Source organism: Miniopterus schreibersii (assembly GCF_964146895.1).
Source record: "Miniopterus schreibersii genome assembly, chromosome: 1".
Lineage (NCBI taxonomy): Eukaryota > Metazoa > Chordata > Mammalia > Chiroptera > Miniopteridae > Miniopterus > Miniopterus schreibersii.
Genome location: NC_138101.1, coordinates 105,852,598 through 105,873,884, shown reverse-complemented (window position 1 = coordinate 105,873,884; position 21,287 = coordinate 105,852,598). Strand labels below are relative to the sequence as shown.

General features: G+C 37.1%; 1 protein-coding gene across 4 annotated transcripts in view; it reads left to right on the top strand.

Annotated features, from left to right (window-relative positions):
- The window catches only part of EDC3 (enhancer of mRNA decapping 3), a 53,034-nt gene that overhangs the window by 7,759 nt on the left and 23,988 nt on the right, over nucleotides 1-21,287 (top strand). For 3 of the 4 annotated variants that reach the window (XM_081138608.1, XM_081138609.1, XM_081138610.1), the window contains 2 exons: nucleotides 10,311-10,492; nucleotides 13,868-14,187. In XM_081138608.1, the coding sequence (XP_080994734.1) occupies nucleotides 10,329-10,492; nucleotides 13,868-14,187 (484 nt within the window). In that variant the 5' untranslated portion in view covers nucleotides 10,311-10,328. The remainder of the gene's footprint in view (nucleotides 1-10,310; nucleotides 10,493-13,867; nucleotides 14,188-21,287) is intronic. The other variant, XM_081138611.1, reaches the window with a different exon arrangement.

The window sequence follows — 21,287 nt, the reverse complement described above, 5'->3', positions numbered from 1 at the left end:
GTTAGCAGAAATGAGATCACGTAGAGACAACAGTCCATGGAAAGGAAGGTGGTCTTGATTACTAGTACAGTTGTTAAGCAGGGTCATGACAACTGATTTACATTTGAAAATTTGCTCTGGTTGCTGTGTAGAGAAAGAATAGGAGGGGCAGGAGTGGAAGCAGAGAGACCAGTTAGGGGACTTATGCAATCATGAGATAGTGATTTACAACTAGGCTTACAGTTGTAATACAAATAAATAGTACAATAATTAATTGTTTAAGACTAAACTGTTTGATGTATTCAAAACTGTAAACCTACTTTTGCCTACCCCGAATGTACATTCATTTACAAGTCTTTTTGTGAATATATGTGTTCATTTCTCTTGGGTAGATCCTAGGAATGAAATTTTGGGTCATGGGTGTGTGTTTCATATTATAAGAAACTGCTAAGCTGTTTTCCAAAGTGGTTGTATCTATCATTTTACCTTATCAACATTGTAAGAAAGTCCCAGTTGCTCCACATTGTCACACACATTTAGTATTACCTGTCAGTGCTTTTCATTTTTAACAATTGTAGTGGCTACAAAATGGTATCTTACTGTGTTTTTCCCCCTGATTTGATAATTTTTAAATTGTAAAATATATGTAAAATTTACCATTTTAACCATATTTAACTGTTACAGTTCAGGACATTGAGCACATTCACATGTGCAACCATCACCACCATCCATCTTCAGAACTTTTTCATTGTCCCAAACTGAAACCCTGTTCCCATTAAACAGTAACTCCCCATTCCTTCCTCTGCCAGCCCCTGGCAGTCACCATTCTACTTTCTGTCTCTCTGAGTTTGACTACTCTAGGAACCTTATATAAGTGGAATCATATTAAATTTTTCCTTTTGTGTCTGGCTTATTCCACTTATATAATGTCTTCAAGGTTTATATATGCCGTAACATATATCAGAACTTCCTTTTTAAGACTGATGTTATTACATTGTATGTATATACCACATTTTGTTTATCCATTCATCCATTATGGACATTTGGGTCGTCTGGTGTTTTAATTTGCATTTGCTTGATAATTAGTGATGTTGAACAGCTTTTCATATGTTTATTGGCCATTCAAGAACTTTTGCCTGCTTTAAAAAATGTGTTGTTTTCTTATTGCTGATTTGTAAGCTTTCCTTGTATATTTTGATACAAGTCCTTCATCAGATATTTCTGTTGTGAATATTTTCTCCTTGACTATGGCTTACCTTTTCTTTTTTCTTTCATTGTTTTGTGGTGATTATAATAGAAGGCAGGCCCATCTTTTTGCCATCATAAATCTGAAAGTTTTCTTGAAGTGCTTCACTGCCTGGGAGGTAGCCTCCAATGGAGTGATTTAGGGATGGGGCAATATTATGTAGAATACCATTTTATTTTATTTTACTTTATTTTATTTATTTTTTAAGTGTTTTTATTGATCTCAGAGAGAAGAAGGGGGAGAGAGTGAGAGAGAGGGAAAGAGAGAGAGAGAGAGAGAAAGAAAGAAACATTAATGAACATTAATGAGGAGAGTCATTGATGAGCTGCCTCCTGCATGCCCCCTACTGGGGATCAAGCCTGAAACCCCGGCATGCCCTACTGGTTCATAGGTTGACGCTCAACCACTGAGCCATGCTGGTGGGGCTATGGAATACCTTTTAAAATATTTTATTATAGTACCATTATTTTAAATGTATGACTATCTAAACCTATCTAGAGAAAAAAATAGTTTTCTGCTCTGGTACATTGTAATCTGACAAAAGGGTGATTTTACCTTTTAACTGATTGAGGCTCTATCCTAAGACAATAATTTAAGAAGCACCAAATGAAATTGATCATTGCTGCATTAATTATAATTGTGAAAAATTGAATTATCTGAATGTCCAATGAGAAGAAAACTGTGATATGTGAATTCAGTGTAGTATGTACAACATAGAAAATATGCCTTTGTATTAAGAAACTGACTTTTTTTTTTAATCCTCCCTGAGGATGTATTTTTATTGATTTTTTGAGAGAGAGAGAAGCTGAAGCAGAGAAACATTGATCAGTTGCCTCCTGTATGTGCCCTGACCAAGGATTGAACTCTCAGCCTAGGTATGTGCCCTGACTGGGAATCAAACCCTCAATGTTTTGGTGTACAGGACAATGCTCCAACCAACTGTATCTGGTGTGGGATAGGAATAGGTTATTTTTTTCTCAAATATATCCATCCAGTTGTTCTAGCACCATTTATTGAAAAATACTTTGATTTCTCCATTGATTTATCTTGGTACCTTGATCAGAAATCAATTGACTGTATGTGTATGTGTGTGGGTCTATTCCTGGACTCTGTTCTGTTTCATTGTTTGTCTGTTCTTGCAGCAATACCATGCTAATTTCTACCGTTTTATAGTAAATCTTGATATAAGGTAGTGAAACATCTAACTTTTCTTTTTCATAATTGTTTTGACTTTCCTATTTTGCATTTCCATATGCATTTTAGAACCAGTTTTTCAGTTTCTCCAAAAAGGCCAGCTGGGATTTTTATTAATATGTGTGTTTTATCCATTTGGGGAGAATTGACAACATTAAGCTCTTTAAGCCATGAATGTGGTACATCTCTCCATTTATTTAGATATTAAAAATTTTTTTTCTCAGCAGTCTTTCTACTGGAGATCCTACACATTTTTTGTTAGATTTATTCCTAAGTATTTTATGTTTTTTAATACTATTACAAATAGTATTTTTTTAACTTTCATTTTCAGTTTGTGGCTATTCTGTAGAATATAGTTGTCCATGTTGAGCATGTATCCTGTGACTTTGCTAAATTCACTTATTAGTTCTAGTAGGATTTTTTTTTTTTTTGGTACATTCCTTGGGGTTTTCTGTATACACAATCAACAGTATAGTTTACAAATAAAGACAGTTTTGCTTCTACATTTCCAGTATTTGTGCTTTTCAGTTCTTGTTTTATTGCACTGTCTGGGCCCTACAGAATAGTTTTGAATAGAAGTGTAGAAGTGGTGAGAGTGGATATCCTTGCCTTTCCCCAGTCTTAGGGGGAAAGGATTTATTATTTCACTATTAATATGATGTTAACTATAACTGTTTGTAAAAGCCAGCCTTTTTTTGATATCATGAATGGAGACTGAATTTTATCAAGTGATCTTTCTGCATTTGTTGATATGATATGGTCATACGTGATTTTCTTATTTTAACACGGTAGAAGACTGTGTTTTTAAAATTAAACTACTTATTTGAGATAATTGCAGATGCATATGCACTTGTAAGAAACAATACAGAGAGATTCCATGTATCCTACCTGGTTTTCCCCATAGGTAACGTCTTTTAAAAGTATAGCATAATATCACTGCCAGAATGTTGACATTGATATGGTTAAGACACAAAAGATTTTCATTACCACAAAGATCCCTCATGTTGCCCTTTTATAGCCATACCTGTTTCCCTCCTGCGTCCACCCCTTCCCTAACCCCTGGCAACCACTAATCTCTTCTCCATTTCTATAGTTTGTCATTTCAAGAGTGTTGTACAGATGAAATCATACAGAATGTAACCTTTTGGAGTTGCCTTTTTTCACTTTGTCTCCATGGTATGGATGTACAGTTTGTTTAACCATTCATTTGTTGAAGGTCATCTGAGTTGTTTCCACTTTGGGGTTATTAGGAGTAAACCCGATAAAAACATTCATGTAAAAGTTTTTGTGTACACTTAAATCATTCTTCCTCTGAGATAAATGACCAGTAGTGCATTTTCTGGGGCATGTAGAAGTCTCATGTTTAGATTTTTTATAAATCGCCAAATTGTTTTCCAGAATGGCTGCGCTATTTAACACCTTGCTGACCGGTCACAGATAACTCGTGCCTGCACTTACATTAATTTAAGTAATTTTAAGATCTGAAAACAATGTGGAGTTTTTAAAAATTGGAAAAGTAGCCAGCTGCACGGGTGAGTTCTGGCTCAAAATAGCCAGTCAGCAAGGTGTTTAATATTCCCATCAATAATGTATGAGTAATCCAGTTTTTCCACATCCTTGCCAGAACTTGGTGTTGTCAGTGTTTTTTATTTTAGCATTCTGATGGGTGTGCAGTGATACCGAATTATAGTTCTAATTTGCATTTCCCTAATGGTTAATGATGTCGAACATTTTTTCATGTGCCTTTTTTTTTTTTTAATCCTCACCTGATGATATGTTTATTGACTTTAGAGAGAGGGCAGGGAGAGAGAGGGAGAGAGAAACATCAATTGGTTGCCTCTCATACGTGCCCCGACTGGGAATTGAATCTGAAACCTTTTGGTGCACAGGATAGTGTTCCAACCAGCTGAGCAACCTTGCCAGGGCTTCATGTGCCATTTTGTATGTCTTTGTTGAAATGTCTTTTCATGCCCATTTTTTATTGGATTGTTTTTTGGTTTTGTTTTTACTATTGGGTTCTGAGAGTTTTTAAATATCTTGTAGATGCTAACCCTTTGTCTTTGTCAGATACGTAGTTTGCAGATATTTTCTCTCAGTCTGTAACTTGTGTTTTTTATTCTTCTAACAAAGTCTTTTGCAGAGAAAAAGTTTTTAGTCTTCAAGAAATCCACTTGAGCCCAGCTGGTGTGACTCATTTGGTTAAGTGTCATCCCACCCACCAGGAGGTTGTTGGTTCGGTCCTGGTCAGGTTACATGCCCAGGTTGCAGGCTTCATCTCCATTAGGAGCATGTAGGAGGCAGCCAATCAGTGTTTTTCATTGATGATTCTGTCTCCTCTCCCTCTCTCTGAAATCAATTAAAAAAAGAAAATCCAAATGATCAGTTTCTCTTTTTATGGATCATGCTTCTGGTGTTGAGTCTTAGAACTCTTTGCCTCCCTGAAGATTTCTCTTATCTTTTTCCTAAAGGTCTTATAGTTTGATATTTTACATTTAAATACAAGATCCATTTTGAGTAAATGTTTATTAAAGTTATGAGACTTAGGTCAAGGTTCATTTTTTTAATATATATATCTTTATTGATTTCAGAGAGAGAGGAAGGGAGAGGGGGAGAGAGAGAGACAGAAACATCAATGATGAGAGAGTCATTGATCGGCTACAGCCCACAACCCGGGCATGTGCCCTGACCGGGAATCGAACCCCGATCTCCTGGATCCTAGGTCGATGCTCCACCGCTGAGCCATGCCCAGCTGGGCAAGGTTCATTTTTATTGATGGATATCCATGTGCTCCAGTACCATTTGTTGTAAAAGCTATGTTGCCTCCTTTGGATTACTTTTCACTTTCTCAAAAAGGAGTTTGGTGTATTTGTGTGCTTCGGTCTATTTTTGGGTTTTCTATTTTATTCCATTGATTATCCTCCCACAAATTCCCGTCTTGATTGCTAGACTGATTCCTCCTATTTTCCTGTCAAAATTGATTTAACTATTTTTGTTCCTTTGCCTTTCCATATGTAATCTTTATAGTAACAGAAAATCTTGCTGGGATTTTGATAGGGATTGCATTAATCCTTTATACTAATTTGGGAAGAATTGACATATGTTGAGTCTTTTAATCCATGAACATGGTATGTCTCTCCATTTATAACTTTGATTTTTTTATATGCATTGTATAGTTTCAGCATATAAATACTGTAAATGTTTTGTTAGATTTCTACCTCGTATTTCATTTTTTGAGTAATTGTAAATGGTATTGCATTTTAAATTTCAGTGTTCATTGGTTTATTACTAATATAATAAAATAAGATGGCCCTAGCTGGTTTGTCTCAGTGGTTAGAGCATCAGCCTGTGGACTGAAGGGTCCCAGGTTCAATTCTGGCCAAGGGCACTGTCTCGGTTGTAGGCTCTGTCCTGGCCCTGATTGGGGCATGTGCAGGAGGCAACCAGTCATTGTGTCTCTCTCACATCGATGTTTCTCTCTTTCTCCCCCTTCCTCTTTTTCTGAAAAAGCAATGGAAAAATATTCTCAGGTGAGGATTAAAAAAATAAAAAATTAAATAAAATTAAATAAGATGGACTTTGTATGTTTGTCTTGTATCTGTGACCTTACTGAATTCACTTATTCTAAGAATTTGTTATGTAAATCTTTGCGATTTTCTCTGTTGACAATCATGTCATTTGCAAATAAGAACAGTTTTATTTTTCCTTTCCAATCAGTGTGCTTTTTATTTCCTTTGCTTGCGTTATTATAAGAAGTTCTAGTACTATGTTGAACAGTATTGGTGAGAGTAGACACTCTCATCTAGTTCCTGATTTTAGGAGGAAAGCATGCCGATTTTCACCATAAGTGTAGTGTTATCTGTAAGTTTTTTATAGCTGGTCTTTATCAAATTGATAAAATTATTTTTCTGAGTGTTTATCATTTACGTGTGTTGAACTTTGTCAAATGCTTTTTCTGCAATCAATTGCTATGATCATGTGGTTTTTCTTCTTTAGCCTATAAGTATGGTAGATTATATTGATTTGTTTTATAATATTGAAACAGCATTGCATTCTTGAACTAAATCCCTTAGTTATGGTATATAATTCTTTTTATATAGAGAGATGGGCAAAAGTAGGTTTACAGTTGTTTGTATGGAAAATAATACAATAATTAATAAATAATAACACAAGAACAAACTCTGGTTTTTGTGTTTTTAAAAAATATATCTTTATTGCTCAGCCGGGCGTGACTCAGCAGTTGAGCATCGACCTAGGATCCAGGAGGTGGCAGTTCGATTCCTGGTCAGGGCACATGCCCAGGTTGCAGCTCTATCCCCAGTCAGGAGCGTGCAGGAGGCAGCTGATCAGTGATGACTCGTCATTGATGTTTCAGCGCTCTCTCCCCGACTCCCTCTTAAGTCAATAAAGATATATTTTATTTTATTATTTTTAAAATATATCTTTATTGATTTCAGAGAGAGGAAGGGAGAGGGAGTGAGAGATAGAAACATCGATGAGAAAACAGCATGGATTGGCTGCCTCCTGCACACCCCCTACTAGGGATCGAGCTCACAACCTGGGCTTGTGCCCTGACTGGGAATCAAACCGTCTACCTCCTGGTGCATGGGATGATGCTCAACCAACTGAGCTACACTAGCTGGGCTAGGACATTGATTTTTTTTTTTCTTTAATGCCTTTGTCAGGCTTTCATATCAGGGTTATGCAGGACTTGTTGAATGAGTTGGGAAGTGTTTCATTCTGTATTTTCGGAAAGTTTGAAAAAGATTGGCATTATTTCTTCTTTACATGTTTGGTAAAATTTCACTGGTGAAGCCATCTAAGCCTGGAGTTTTGTGTAAAGATTTTAAATTAAAGATTCAATCAATTATTTTCTTTTGTAAATACACTTTATCATTTAGAACAGTTTTAGGATCATAGTAAAATTGAACAGGAAGCACAGAGACTTTCCATATACCCCCAGCCCCCACTAAGGCATAGCCTCCCCAACCATCAATATCTTCCATCACAGTGGTACATTTCTCATAGTCAACAAACCTACATTAACACATCCTTATCACCCAAAGTCCATAGTTTACATTAGGGTTCATTCTTCATGTACTTCTGTGGGTTTTTGGTTCTTTAAAAATCCTCACCTGATGATATGTTTTCCATTGCTTGTTAGAGAGAGTGGAAGGGAGAGAGAAACATCAATGTGAGAGAGACACATCAATTGGTTGCCTCCTGCACGCACCCCCTGCAACTGAGGTATGTGCCCTTGACTGGAATTGAACCTGAGACCCTTCAGTCCGTGGGCCGATGCTCTAACTACTAAGCCACTGGCTAGGGCAATGGGTTTTGACAAATGTATCCACCATTATAGTATCATACAGTATAGTTTCACTGCCCTAAAAATCCTTCTGCTCTACCTGTTCATACCTCCCTGCCTCCCCACAAAGCCCCTGCCACCTGCTGATCTTCTTACTGTCTCCATAGCTTTGCCTTGTCCGGAATATCATATATTTGGAATTATAGAGTACGTAGTCTTTTTAGATTGGCTTCTTTTACTTAGTAATATCCATTTAAGTTCTTCGGTGTCTTTTTGTGGTTTAACTCATTTCTTTTTAGGACTGAATAATATTCCATTACCTAGGTATACCACGGTTTTTTTGTCTGTTCACTTACATGAAGGACCTTTTGGTTGCTTCCAGATTTTGGCAGTTATAGATAAGGCTTTTAAAACATCTGTGCTCAGGTTTTTGTGTGGACATAGGTTTTCAGCTCATTTGGGTAAATACCAAGGAGTGTTGATTGCTGGACCATATGGTAAGAGTATATTTAGTATTGTAGGAAACTACCAAACTGTCTTCCAAAGTAGCTGTACCATTTTGCATTCTCATCAGCAATGAATGAGAATTCATGTTGGTCCATATCCTTGCCAGCATTTGATGATGTCAGTGTTTTGGATTTTGGCCATTCTGGTAGGTATATAGTAGGATCTCATTGTTGTTTTAATTTGCATTTCCCTAATGACGTATGATGTGGAGCAACTTGTCATTTGCTTATTTGCTATCTATATATCTTCTTTGCTGAGGTGTCTGTTCAGATATTTTGCCCAATTTTTAAATCAGAGTGTTCATTTTCTGTTGTTGAGTTTGAAGTCTTTATATACTTTGGATAACAATCCTTTATCAGGTTTGTTTTTTGCAAATATTTTCTCTCAGTGTATAGCTTGTCTTCTCATTTTCTTGATGGATTCAGTTTTTAAAATGGATATAAAACTACTTGGATTTTCTTTCTTCTTGTATCAGTTTTGGTAACTTGTGTGTTTCAAAGATTTATTTCATGTAAGTTGTCAGATTTACTGGCATAAAGTTATCTCTTTAATGCCTGTGATGTCCCCTTATTAATTTCTTCCCTCCCCCCCCAAATATTTCTTTATTGATTTCAGAGAGAGGAAGGGAGAGGGGGAGAGAGAGATAAAAACATCAATGATAAGAGAGTCATTGTTTGGCTGCCTCCTGCATGCCCCCCACTGGGGATCAAACCGACAACCTGGGCCTGTGACCTGACTGGGAATTGAACCATGATCTCCTGGATCATAGGTCGTGATGCTCAACCTCTGAGCCATGCCGGTTGGGCCCCTTTTTCATTTCTCTTATTACAATATGTGTTTTATCTTTTTTTCTTGATTAATCTAGTTAAAGATTTATAAACTATTGTTTTCAAATAACTAATTTTTGGTTTTGTTTATTTTTCTGAATTGTTTCCTATTTCATTGATTTTTGCTTTTTATTTCCTTTCTAATTACTTAGGATTAATTTGCTCTTTTTTTCCTAGCTTCTTAAGTCATTGGTTTTGAACTTTTCTCCTTTTCTAAATATAATTTCTTAAAGCTCTAATTTTCCCTTTGAGTCCTGTTTTAAGTTTATCCCACAAATGTTGTATTTTCATTATCACTGAGTTTGAATTATTTTCTAACTTTCCTTTTTGATTTCTTCCTCAACTCATAGGTTATTTAGAAATGTCTTTCTTAATTTCTAAATATTTGAGATATCTTATTATCAATTTCAAATTGAATTTTGTTGCGGACCAAAAATATACTGTCTGATTTCAGTCCTTTGAAATGAATCGATACTAGTTTAAGGCCCAGCATACATTGGTGAGCATTCCATGTAGACTTAAAAAGAATGTATATTCTGTAGTTGTTAGATGTAGTGTTCTGTAATACCTTCGGCAGCTTTAAAAAAAAAAAATTGTCCAGAATTTATCATTATCACAGAGGGTTAATCTGATATGAGCTTCTCTGACATTACCAATATTATTTTTTGTATGTTATTTCTTTATAATATATTCTTTTTAAAAGCATTCTGATGGCAGATATATTAAAATATAGGTTATAAACCTATATTTTGTGTCATTTGATGTCTGAGTAAATATGTATCTTTATCCAGTACATGTGCTTCAAAGCAACTATAAGATCTTTATGTATACATATTAAATGATACTGCTTTTTCATTAATATAAATACTCCTTTTGAAAAATAGTTTCATTTTTTATGTTTTATTACATCAATTAAGGATGTGACAGAATATGTATTATTAAGCAACATGTGATACAGAGCCTGGCATAATTCTTTACTGAATTTAATTAAAGATTTGTTTGTTTCTGCCCTGCCGGGTGTGGCTCAGCGGTTGAGTGTTGACCTAGGATCTAAGCGATCGGGGTTCGATTCCCGGTCAGGGCACATGCCCAGGTCATGGGCTCGATCAATGACTCTCTCATCATTGATGTTTCTGTCTTTCTCTCTCCCTCTCCTTTCCTCTCTGAAATCAATAAAGATATATTTAAAAAAAAAAAAAAAAAAGATTTGTTTGTTTCTCAAAGTACACTGCCTGGTTTCTTCTCTCCACAGTGGTCTCACATCCGAAACATGGCTACGGATTGGCTAGGCAGTATTGTGTCCATCAACTGTGGGGATAGCTTGGGTGTCTATCAGGGAAGAGTTTCAGCAGTGGATCAGGTCAGCCAGACCATTTCTCTCACCCGGCCTTTCCACAATGGAGTGAAGTGCCTTGTGCCAGAAGTCACCTTCAGGTAAGTGTCCTGACTGATTCTTCCAAATCTAATCTGGTGGTCTGTGGAGCTTGAACCTAGGCCAGATTGCCAATATTCTCTTGTGTAGGGCTGCTTTTCAGTAGAGTCTTCTTGTCAGAGATGAGATTTTGCAATCTTTGATCTTGTAGTCCTGCTGCTGTTTCAGTAACTGTTATAATTAGCTTTCAGCTAATGGTTCAGGGATTGTGAAACATTTTTCTTCTCTCTACCAAGCACGCAGTAGTATTACATTATTTAAATGAGTCAAATTCAGAATAACCTTTCTGTTTTCTTTTATGGTTTCAGATTTTGTATCACTGTGCTTTCTTAATCTAAGGTTGTTTATGATTTTCCCCTGCATAACTGTAGCTCTCGTTGTAGCCCTATATCATAATTTATCTCCGGAAGCACATTGTAGTCAGTAGTTAAGGTCCTTAGTTACAGGGATGTGTTTTTCTTAGTGTTTGCATATCTGAAGTTCAGTTGTCTTCACATCCCTCTTTTCACCAGTGCGGCAAACTTCTGTTAAAAAAAAACCAAAAAACTGTCAGGCAAGAGCTTCCTTAACTTTCTGAACAATATCCACACATAACCTTTTCTGTACATGTATCCAATCTTATTATTATTATTTTTTAATATATCTTTATTGATTTCAGAGAGAGGAAAGGAGAGGGAGAGAGAGAGATAGAAACATCAATGATGAGAGAGTCATTGATCGGCTGCTGCCCACAACCCGGGCATGTGCCCTGACTGGGAATCGAACCCTGATCGCCTGGATCCTAGGTTGATGCTTAACTGCTGAGCCATGCCCGGCCGGGCCCAATCTTATTTTTTACCTCCTCTGAAGTCTCAGTAGAAAAAAATATCCTTTGTGTTCAGGACTCACCTTAACATGTATGCTTTATATGCTATCCTTTTCTATCTCCATTGAAACCCTATCCATCTTTTTTTTTTTTTTTTTTTAAATATATCTTTATTGATTTCAGAGAGAGGAAGGGAGAGGGGGAGAGAGAGAAACATCAGTGATAGAGTCATTGATCGGCTGTCTCTGACTAGGGTTCAAGCCCGCAACCCGGGCATGTGCCCTGACCAGGAGTTGAACTGCAATCTCCTGGATCCTAGGTTGATGCTCAACTGCTGAGCCACACCCGGCTGGGCCCTTATCCATCTTTTTTGTGTCTCTAGTTTCAACATTTATACTATCTTTCCTCTGCATTTTAACATTCCCTGTAGTACAGACACTCCCCCATCTCACATACAACTTACATTTGCAACTATCATTTACTTCTCTTTACACCCACAGTTCTTTTCAGAGTAAAATAGTCTGCCTTCATTCCCTTTGTGGCTTCATTCTCTAGTTGCTCCTTAGCCCCCCTTATCTTTTTTCTAACTTTACCATTTTGCTGAACTAGCTCTTGCCAGGGTTTCAGATAACCTAACTGCCAGATTCAGTGGCAGTGTTTCAATTATAATCTATCTAAATGCTCCCTAACTTTTGAAATGTCTTCTTTTTTAAGTTTTTCTGTCACCACTTTGGGTTTTCTTTCCATGTTTTCCTCCATTCCTGTATATCTCTTTTTTTCCAGGTTCTTTTTCTCACTTTTTAAGATTGGGTTACTCAAATTTCTATCTTTGATTCTTTTCTCATTCTGTACTCTCTAGATAATCTCATGTGTACCCTCTTATACATTAATGAGACCCCAAATATTTTTTTAGTAGTAGTAATAAACATTTATTGTATTCTTAATAACTAATTACTAGACTTAATGATTTGCATATATCATGTCATTTGTCCCCATGAGAATATTTATAAACTGACCATTGTTATTATTGATGACTTCTCTGTTTGCCTATACCAAATATTTAATTTAGAACCATTTTCTGAGCTCCAGACACTTTATGTTAATTGTCTACTGGTCATTTCAAGGTGGATATCCTTAAATCTTCAATTTAAGATTTTCAAAGCTGCCCTGGCTGGTGTGGCTCCATTGGTTGAACATCATTCCGTGCACCAAAGGGTCACTGGTTTGATTCCTGATGAGGGCACATACCTAAGATGCAGGTTTGATCCCCGGTCAGGGTACATGTGGGAGGCAACCAATCAATGTTTCTCTCTCTCTTTCTCAAATCAATAAAAACATTAAAAAAAAAGATTTTCAAAGCTGAACTCATGTTACCTGCAGATTTCCCCCCCTCAAAAATCTACCCTTAATAGGTGACTAATAACACCTTTCACTCAAATTGGAAACTTAAGAATCATAATTAATTCTTCTTTCTCTTTGATCCTCCTATCACCAAATTCTGTGGATTCCAAATGTCTCATGGTTCCACATTCCTTTCTCGTTTTTCATTGTCACTTGCCCTGTTTATCCCCTTATTCTTATGTGGTCTCCTGACTGGTGCTCCTGCTTCTAGTTTCTCTACCTACAGCGACCAGAAAAATCCAATGTGGCCCGGCCGGGTGTGGCTCAGCGGTTGAGCATCGACCTAGGATACAGGCGATCAGGGTTCGATTCCTGGTCAGGGCACATGCCCGGGTTGTGGGCTGCAGCCTATCAGTGGTTCTCTCATCATTGATGTTTCTATCTCTCTCTCTCCCTCTCCCTTCCTCTCTCTGAAATCAATAAAGATATATTTAAAAAAAAAGAAAAATCCAATGTGATTATGACTGGCCCCTGATTACCTTCACAGGCCTTACCTCCTAATGGCCCTCCACAAGCATCCTTCCCTTTAGTCACACCATAACATTTGCAGTTCATCAAATGGGCCACATTTTCTTAGTCTCTGAGCCTTGGCCTGAGATGCCTCTCCTGCTTGGCCAACATGTATTTTCCATCCCCACCCAGATTTAGTGTATGTGTTTCATCCATCTCTGCCAGACTAATGTCCATATTTTCCTTTTGGGTTCTCTGGTCTCCTACGCACACTTCTGTCAATAGTATTTAACACTTTTGATTGTCTACTTGTCTTTTCTGCTGATCAGACTGTGAGTTCTTTGTGGCATGTATTGCTTTTCATCTCTATATACCCCATTCCCATTGCAGGGCTTGCCACATAGTAAGTACTGTGTACATGCCTACTGAATGAGCAAGTGAGTGAATGAATGAAAAAAAGCTATTAAGCATTCTGGAAATCTAAGATACTAATGATAGTTTTGTGATTAACACTAGGGCTTTTTAAAGTCCAGTTCTGTGTCAGTTGAATGTTGGTGGCTTAGTCTTGTCTTTAAGTGCTCTACCACCTTTCCTAGTTTTTGCCTTTGATAACTCATTGAAATACAGCCCTGCAAAGGTGTAGCTGGTTGCTATTGATTCCAGTTTCATCACTGTTACCACTATTATAGTTTTGAGAATTGGATTCTTTTGTGTATTTCAGGGCAGGTGACATTATGGAGTTAAAAATTCTGGAGATACCAGGTCCTGGAGAAAACCAACATTTTGGAGACCTTCATCAGACAGACTTAGGCCCCTCTGGTGTTGGGTACCAAGTGGGTATCAATCAGAATGGCACAGGCAGGTTGGTCAAGAAGCCAACCTCTTCCAGCAGTGCCCCTCAGAACATCCCTAAGAGGACAGATGTGAAGAGCCAGGATGCTGCCGTTTCCCCCCAGCAGCAGCAGTGCTCCAAGAGCTATGTGGACAGGCACATGGAGACCTTGAGTCAGTCCAAAAGTTTCCGTCGTCGGCACAACTCTTGTAAGTTGGAGCAAGTTGATATTTCTTCTTAACCTGATGTTTGAGGGCTATAAGTTCTTATCCACTGCTATTCTTTAAACAAGTCCTTTATTACCCTAATACAAAAGGATGCTGGCAGATCTTCACAAAAATATAGCACGGTTCTCTTATTCCAGAGCTATAAGATATTAAGGGAAAAGTAATAAGCTGTTAGAGACTCACACCAGTTCCCTGCCTTTTCCCACCACTTCCCTTTCTTCAAGAAAAAATCTGTCTAGAGTTCATGTAGACAGAAGTGATACCGTTTTTAATCTGGTGACTGATGGTCATAGTAATGTCTGAGTTGAACCTGCACTTGGGCTGTTCCAGGGGATTCTTAAATAACTTCTTCTTGTGATTTGGCTCCCAGCCTCAATTAGAGAAGACGAAGTGACTTGTGTAGAAATCTCTGTGATCTTAGTTTCTGACAGACCGACAATTTTTAATTTGCTGTATTCACTGTCCCTACTGGCACATCCAGAGAGTGTACACTAGGATGTGTTGATGTCCACTTTTGTTTAGTACTAACAAATTGTTGAATGCTATTGGCTCATTATAGAACCATAGTTAATTCACTAAAATCTGATTTGCTGTATAACATATTCACTAAAATAATGTGAATCTGTTATATAATAGTGAATTGTAACAGATTCACTAGAATCTGTGTGACACCAGTATCGGGTCATCATTTTTAAGTTTTGAAAATACCTGATTCTGTGAATAAACTACTGAAATTTTGAAAATTAAGAAAATATGTATTTCAAGGTACTTCAGTGCTTTTTTGTTGTTGTTGTTAATCCTAACCTGAGGATATTTTTTCATTGATTTTAGATAGAGTGGAAGGGAAGGAGGGAAGGGAGGTGGGAGAGAGAGACACATAGATGTGAAAGAGACACATCGATTGGTTGCCTCCAGTATGTGCCCCAACCGGGGCCAGGGATCAAACCTGCAACTCAGGTACCTGCCTTTGACCCAGAATCGAACCCTTCACCCTTTAGTGCATGGGCTGGCGCTCTAACCACAGCCATACTGGCCAAGGCTCTTAGTGCTTCTTAAGTAACTGTCTGAATTGACAATGATTGAAAACCTGAGACTGAAATTGAATTGTTACTTCTGTGTCCTTTCAAAAACTGTAGAATACTTGGATAGAAAATGAGTCTTTCCATTTAGAGTTTAACCTTTGTTACTTTGTTGTATTATTCTCTCTTTAAAAAAACAAACAAAATCAGACCTTTTTTTCTTTACCAAAAATATTTACTCGTTTGTTAAAAGTTTAAATACTCAAGCAGTTTATAATCTCATACACTTGGAGATCATCTTTATTAACCATTATATATTATTTTTTCTACATATTTTCTCAGTCATTAACTTCTTACATTAATATGGTGCATTTGTTACAATTAATTAACCAGTGTTAATACATTATTATTAATTAAAGTCTATATTATTCAGATTGCCTTAGTTTTTTTCTTTCTTTTCTTTTAGTTTTTTTGTTGTTGTTAATCCTCACCCAAGGGTTTTTTTCTGTTGATTTTTTAGAGAGTAAAAAGGAGGGAGGGATGAAGAGAGAGAGTGAAACGTTGATGCAAGAGACACACATAGATTGGTTGCCTCCCACATGCACCCCGACCAGGCCAGGGATTGGACCTACAACCCAGGTATGTGCCCTTGACCAGGAATCGAACCTGTGACCCTTAGGTGCACAGGCCAGTGCTCTAACCACTGAGCCATATCCGCCAGGGCGCCTTAGTTTTTTTCTTAATGTCCTTGTTACAGGTTCCTATCCAGCATACCACATTACATTTAGTAGCCATGTCTCTTCTTGGCTCTGATGGTTTCTCAGACTTTCATTGTTTTTGATGACCTAGATAGTTTTGATAAATACTGGTCAGATATCTTGTAGAATATCCCTCATTTGCTATTTGATGTTTTTTTCACGATTAGACTGGGGTTATGTGTTTTGGGGAGGAAGACCACAGAGATAAAGCATTATTTTCATTACATACTATCAAAATGGTTTATGACTTTTGATGTTGACCTTGATTACCTGGCTGAGGTAGTGTGTGTGAGGTTTCTTCTGTAAAGTGACTTCTTTTCCCCCTTTTACAAGCTGTGCTCTCTGTAAGGAAGTCACTGTATATAGCCCACACCTAAAGAGTGAGGAGTTATGCAGAGTATCTACATAAATTATTTGGAATTCTTCTGCACCAGAGATTTCTCCCCCATGTATTTATTTAGTCAATCATGTATTTTTATCAGCATGGACTAAATTCAATACTGCTTTATTTTTTTATTTTAGTGCTCATCATTTTAGCTTTGGCCCTTGGGAAACAAAAACCAACAACAAATAAACAAACTGGTTTTTTACCAGTAGTTCTTTATTTTCTAGCACTATAAGAGGCTCCAGGTTTATCTTCTGTGTTTCCTTCCCCAGCCCTAGAATCAGCCATGTCTCTAAGGAGCCCTGTTGTCTTTTATTGGAGAATGGTATTTCAAACCATGATCTGGGCACTAGGCATGTTCACTGCTACTGGGTATTGTCCTTAAGCTGACAGAGCAGTGAAATACATGTGCATACTTAACCAGTGTGTATACACATACCTATAAGTATTTCCATATGTAACTTCTGTACTGTATGAGGCTAAACATGAGTTTATATTAATATCTGCAATTTTAATCTATTAGCATGTGGATCATTCTAGCCTCCTTTTCTTATCTGTAACTTCAACAGTGGGATACCTGTCTTCTACCATCTGCCATCCATTGACTTAAATTATTCAATTCCAGTATACATGTATAGCAGTATCAGAATTACTAATCTGTATCCCCAGCCCCTTCATTGACTTGTTCCATATGTTTGTGACAGATTCTGTCACATTTTGCATTCCATCCTGAGATCCTCCAACCTCTTCAGTGATTTTTTAAAAATTGTGTACATGAAAGCTCACTCTGCTTTCTTCAGTTCTATGGATTTGAACAAATAAAGTGTCTTGTGTCCGTTGTTACAGTTTCATGGAGAATCCCATTTCACCTGTTCTGTCCTTCTCCTTTTCCTTCCACAACCTCTCATTCCTGACTACTTCTTCCTGTCCCAGCAACAACTCATCTTTTTACCAATCTCTGTAGTTTTGCCTTTTCCAGAATATCACATAATTTTTAAAAAATTTTTATTTTTCAATTACCGTTTACAGTCAGTATTATTTTAGTTTCAGGTGTACAGCGTAGTGTTTAGACAATCATATACTTTACAAAGTGTTCCCATGATATTTTCAGTGTCCACCTGGCACCATATATAGTTATTGCAATATTATAAACTATATTCCCTATGCTGTACTTTACGTCTCCATGGCTATTTTGTAACTATCAATTTGTACTTCTTAATCCCTTCACTTTTTTCATCCAGTTCCTCCCACCCGAGATTATAACATAATTAAAATCATACAGTATCTAGCCTTTTCAAACTGTCTTCTTTCACTTAATAGTATGCATGTAAGATCCTTCCATTTCTTTTTGTGGCTTGATAGCTCATTTTCTTTTATTGCTGAATAATACTTTATTGTATAGATGTTTGTTTATCCATTTGCCTCTTAAAGGATATCTTGGTTGCTTCCAGCTTGTGGTGATTATGAATAAAGCTGCCATAAACATTTGTGTACAGGTTTTATGTGGATAGAAGTTTTCAGATATGTTGTGTAAATATCTAGGAATGTGATTGCTGGATGTTGGTAAGACTATCAGTTTTTTCAATTTTTTTTCATTACTAACGATCATAGCAACTCTCTTGAAAGACTGCATTTGACTTCAAAAAAGTAATTTATATGATCTTTAACTATTTACTTTGGTAGGTTAGAAAGTGCAGTCACTTTCAAAAGAATACCCTGGGTGATGCTGCTTCTGCTTTTGCTAATTGGTCCATTCCCTTTTCCTAGATTAACTGCCATGTAAATAAAATAAAGAGATCATGGGAAGAAACATGTTATTCTCTTTCAGAGAACTTTTTTTGAATCCAGATTGTGTGGGAAATATCTGTGGCCTGGGAATTTGATCATGAAATGTGGTTCAGAATTGGTTTGTGATAGAAGATAGAATTACATCTATTTATCTGTTCAGTGGCCCTGTAAGATGAGTAGAAAGGTCTGCCAGAGATTGACGTATTTGGTACTTATGTAGCATTGGAAGGATTCCAAAGAAATAGGTTGGTTTCTTCCCACCACAGTTGTAATGTAGAGTATCAGTGTTTTACTCACTTAGATTTAGATTTCTTATTAGAAATCTATAAATAGAATTTCCTCTGGTATGTGTACATTGATGTTGAGACTAGTAGACTGATAAAACTATAGGAATATAGTAATTCCTCTTCAATTCTGGCATTTAAGTATTCTTTCAAGGTTAGTAATGAATTGTTGAGGGATTTGTTGGTTCTAGTTACCTAATCCAACATTGATGAGAGATTTGGCACAAGCAGATTCTAATCTCTTCGTGTGGGGGGCAGTTATAAAAAATAGTTTCTATGGCTTTGGTCATTCAACTGACCACTTAGAATATTTTCAAGTAGATGAATGGAACATCAGTCTCAGGGAGGAGAGAGAAACTACTTCAGGTTTACTAAGGGTACAGGTTTGTGTATGGTCTATTCAGTGCGACAGTGAACCCTCCAACTGAGGTCACAGAATTATTTTTTGCCAAGTTTTCATGGTCCTGCTATGACTTCTTAACCTCCTTGGCTGTACTTTATCTTTCCAATAGACTTGAAAATTTTGGTGCTGCTGCTGGAGCCCAAGAAGTTAACTGATTACCAGGGCCTAGAATTTGAGAGTTGAAAAGAAGGTCCCAGATATTTTCAGGCACCTCAGGAAGCCCGTTGAGTCTGGCACTAAAACATTTGCAATTTGACCTTAAGGTGCCCTTTAGCTTGCTAAGTGCAGGAAAAAGATTCGTTTTACAATAAATAAATGACACTGAGGGTTGTACAACAATGGGTTTGTTATAAGTTATCCTGGCTAAGAGGCCTCTGTGCCAAAGGCTGGCAGCAAAATGACAAGGGGAAGACTGCCAGCCTCCAGTCTTAACACATATTTGAAAGATAAAGAAATTTGGGAAGCACTATTTATCTTTTCTAAGGGAAATGCTTTTCTCTCCCAGTGACCAAAGGCCAGTTTAATACAGAACCAGGCCCTTTGGGCTAAGTCAGTCAAGTATTGAGGCAGTATATTCATCCAGGATTTCCCAATATTTGTATTAAAGTACGAGGAAAGAGAAGAATAAGAGACAATCGCCTGCCTTTCATTTATTTTACATTCTCTTATCTTTCTCTTGCTGACCTTTAATGTCAGTAATTCCTCTTAGAAATTTTTTTCTCTCTCTGCTTTCCTTACAGAATTTAGAACATAGTTGGTTCTTAGTGTATATTTGTCAAATGAATGAATGAGACATCTATATTCAGAGAGCACAAGAAAATACCTGACACCTTCTAAAGACATAGCTCTGGGTTTGGTTGCAAGTTATGTTTGTGGAGTCCTCAGGGCCAAGCCAAAAATGGTTTCCATTTTGCTTTTTGACGCCGTCTTTTCTTCCATTGATTAATTGCTTGTCTTCATTTGTCATTGTAATAAGTCCAATATAGCTCATTATCAGTCCATACTAGACATGACTGAATTCCTTTCCTCTGAAGCCCTTGCCACATACTCCTTTTTGTATTATTATTGACAACTTCATCTTCCTGTCCTTTTCAGTTACGCAACACACTTGTCATAGTTTTTGATGACTCCCTTTCTTTCTCATAGTTAATCTTAAATTGCTTTTTCTTTATAACCTTTTAGACTTTTAACTTTTGTTGTTTGTTTGTTTTTCTTTTTTGTAAATATATCTTTATTGATTTCAGAGAGAGGAAAGGAGAGGGGGAGAGAGAGAGATAGAAACATCAGTAATGAGAGAGTCATTGATTGGCTGCCTCCTGCACACCCCCGACTGGGGATCGAGCCCGCAACCCGGGCATGTGCCCTGACTGGGAATTGAACCCCAATCACCTGGATCCTAGGTCGACGCTCAACCGCTGAGCCATGCCTGGCTGGGCTGTTTATTTTTTGATGTGGCTCTTTTATTCCTTAATTCAGTAGAGATTTGTATACTTATGGTGAACTAGCCATAGTATTGGGTGACAGGTTCTGCCCACTGTTAGCTTATACGCTCCTTGGAAAGTTAGCCTAAGAACACAGATAACTACAGAACAAAGTAAGTAGTGTAGGGTAAGTGCTAAATGAACGGTACCCACACTGCTAGTAGTCAAATTTGAGTGGTTTTTCAGCTGGAGTCATCAGACATGATGTGTTTGGGCTGAGCCTATAACAATAAAAATGAGAAATAGCTTAAAAGTTCATCAGTAGGTATGATGTATATACAGGGTTGAGCAAAAGTAGGTTTATAGTTGTGAGTATGTGAAAACACAGAGTTTATTCTTATATTATTATTTATTAATCATTGTATTATGAACAACTGTGATCCCACTCTTGCCCCAGCCTATATCAATATGGTATTTATAATTTATGCAGCCACATAAAAATATTTGGAGAAATCTTTTATGAAAAGTAAGATGCTTTAACGAAAAGTTATTTTTTTGAAAGGAATGCTTGTTTCCTGTTGCTTTCTGATTTCATTTTTTACCATTGTGCTGTATTGAATAGGTTTTTTGCTTTTGCCTTCTATGCTCATTTTCTAGACATAATCCTCTCTACTAGTTCTTTTAACTTTGCCTAGGTCTATCAGAGTTACATGGTATCCCTACTCTTGTTTCTACATTTTTATATGTGGAAATAGTGCAGAATTGGGAATCTGACAGATTAAAGTTCAAGTTCCAACTCAGACATTATAAGCTATTTAAATTTAAGGCACCCTTAGTATCCTCATTTGTAGAATGGTAAGTTTAATCAGGTTGTTTTGAAGACAAGCTGAGTTAATGTGTGTATCAAAGCCTAAGATGGTGCCAGGTACATAGGCTCTGCAGGATAACAAGTAGGCTCTGGCCAGGTGGCTGAATTGGTAGGAGCATCGTCCCGTACATCAAAAGGTTGCGGGTTTAATCCCTG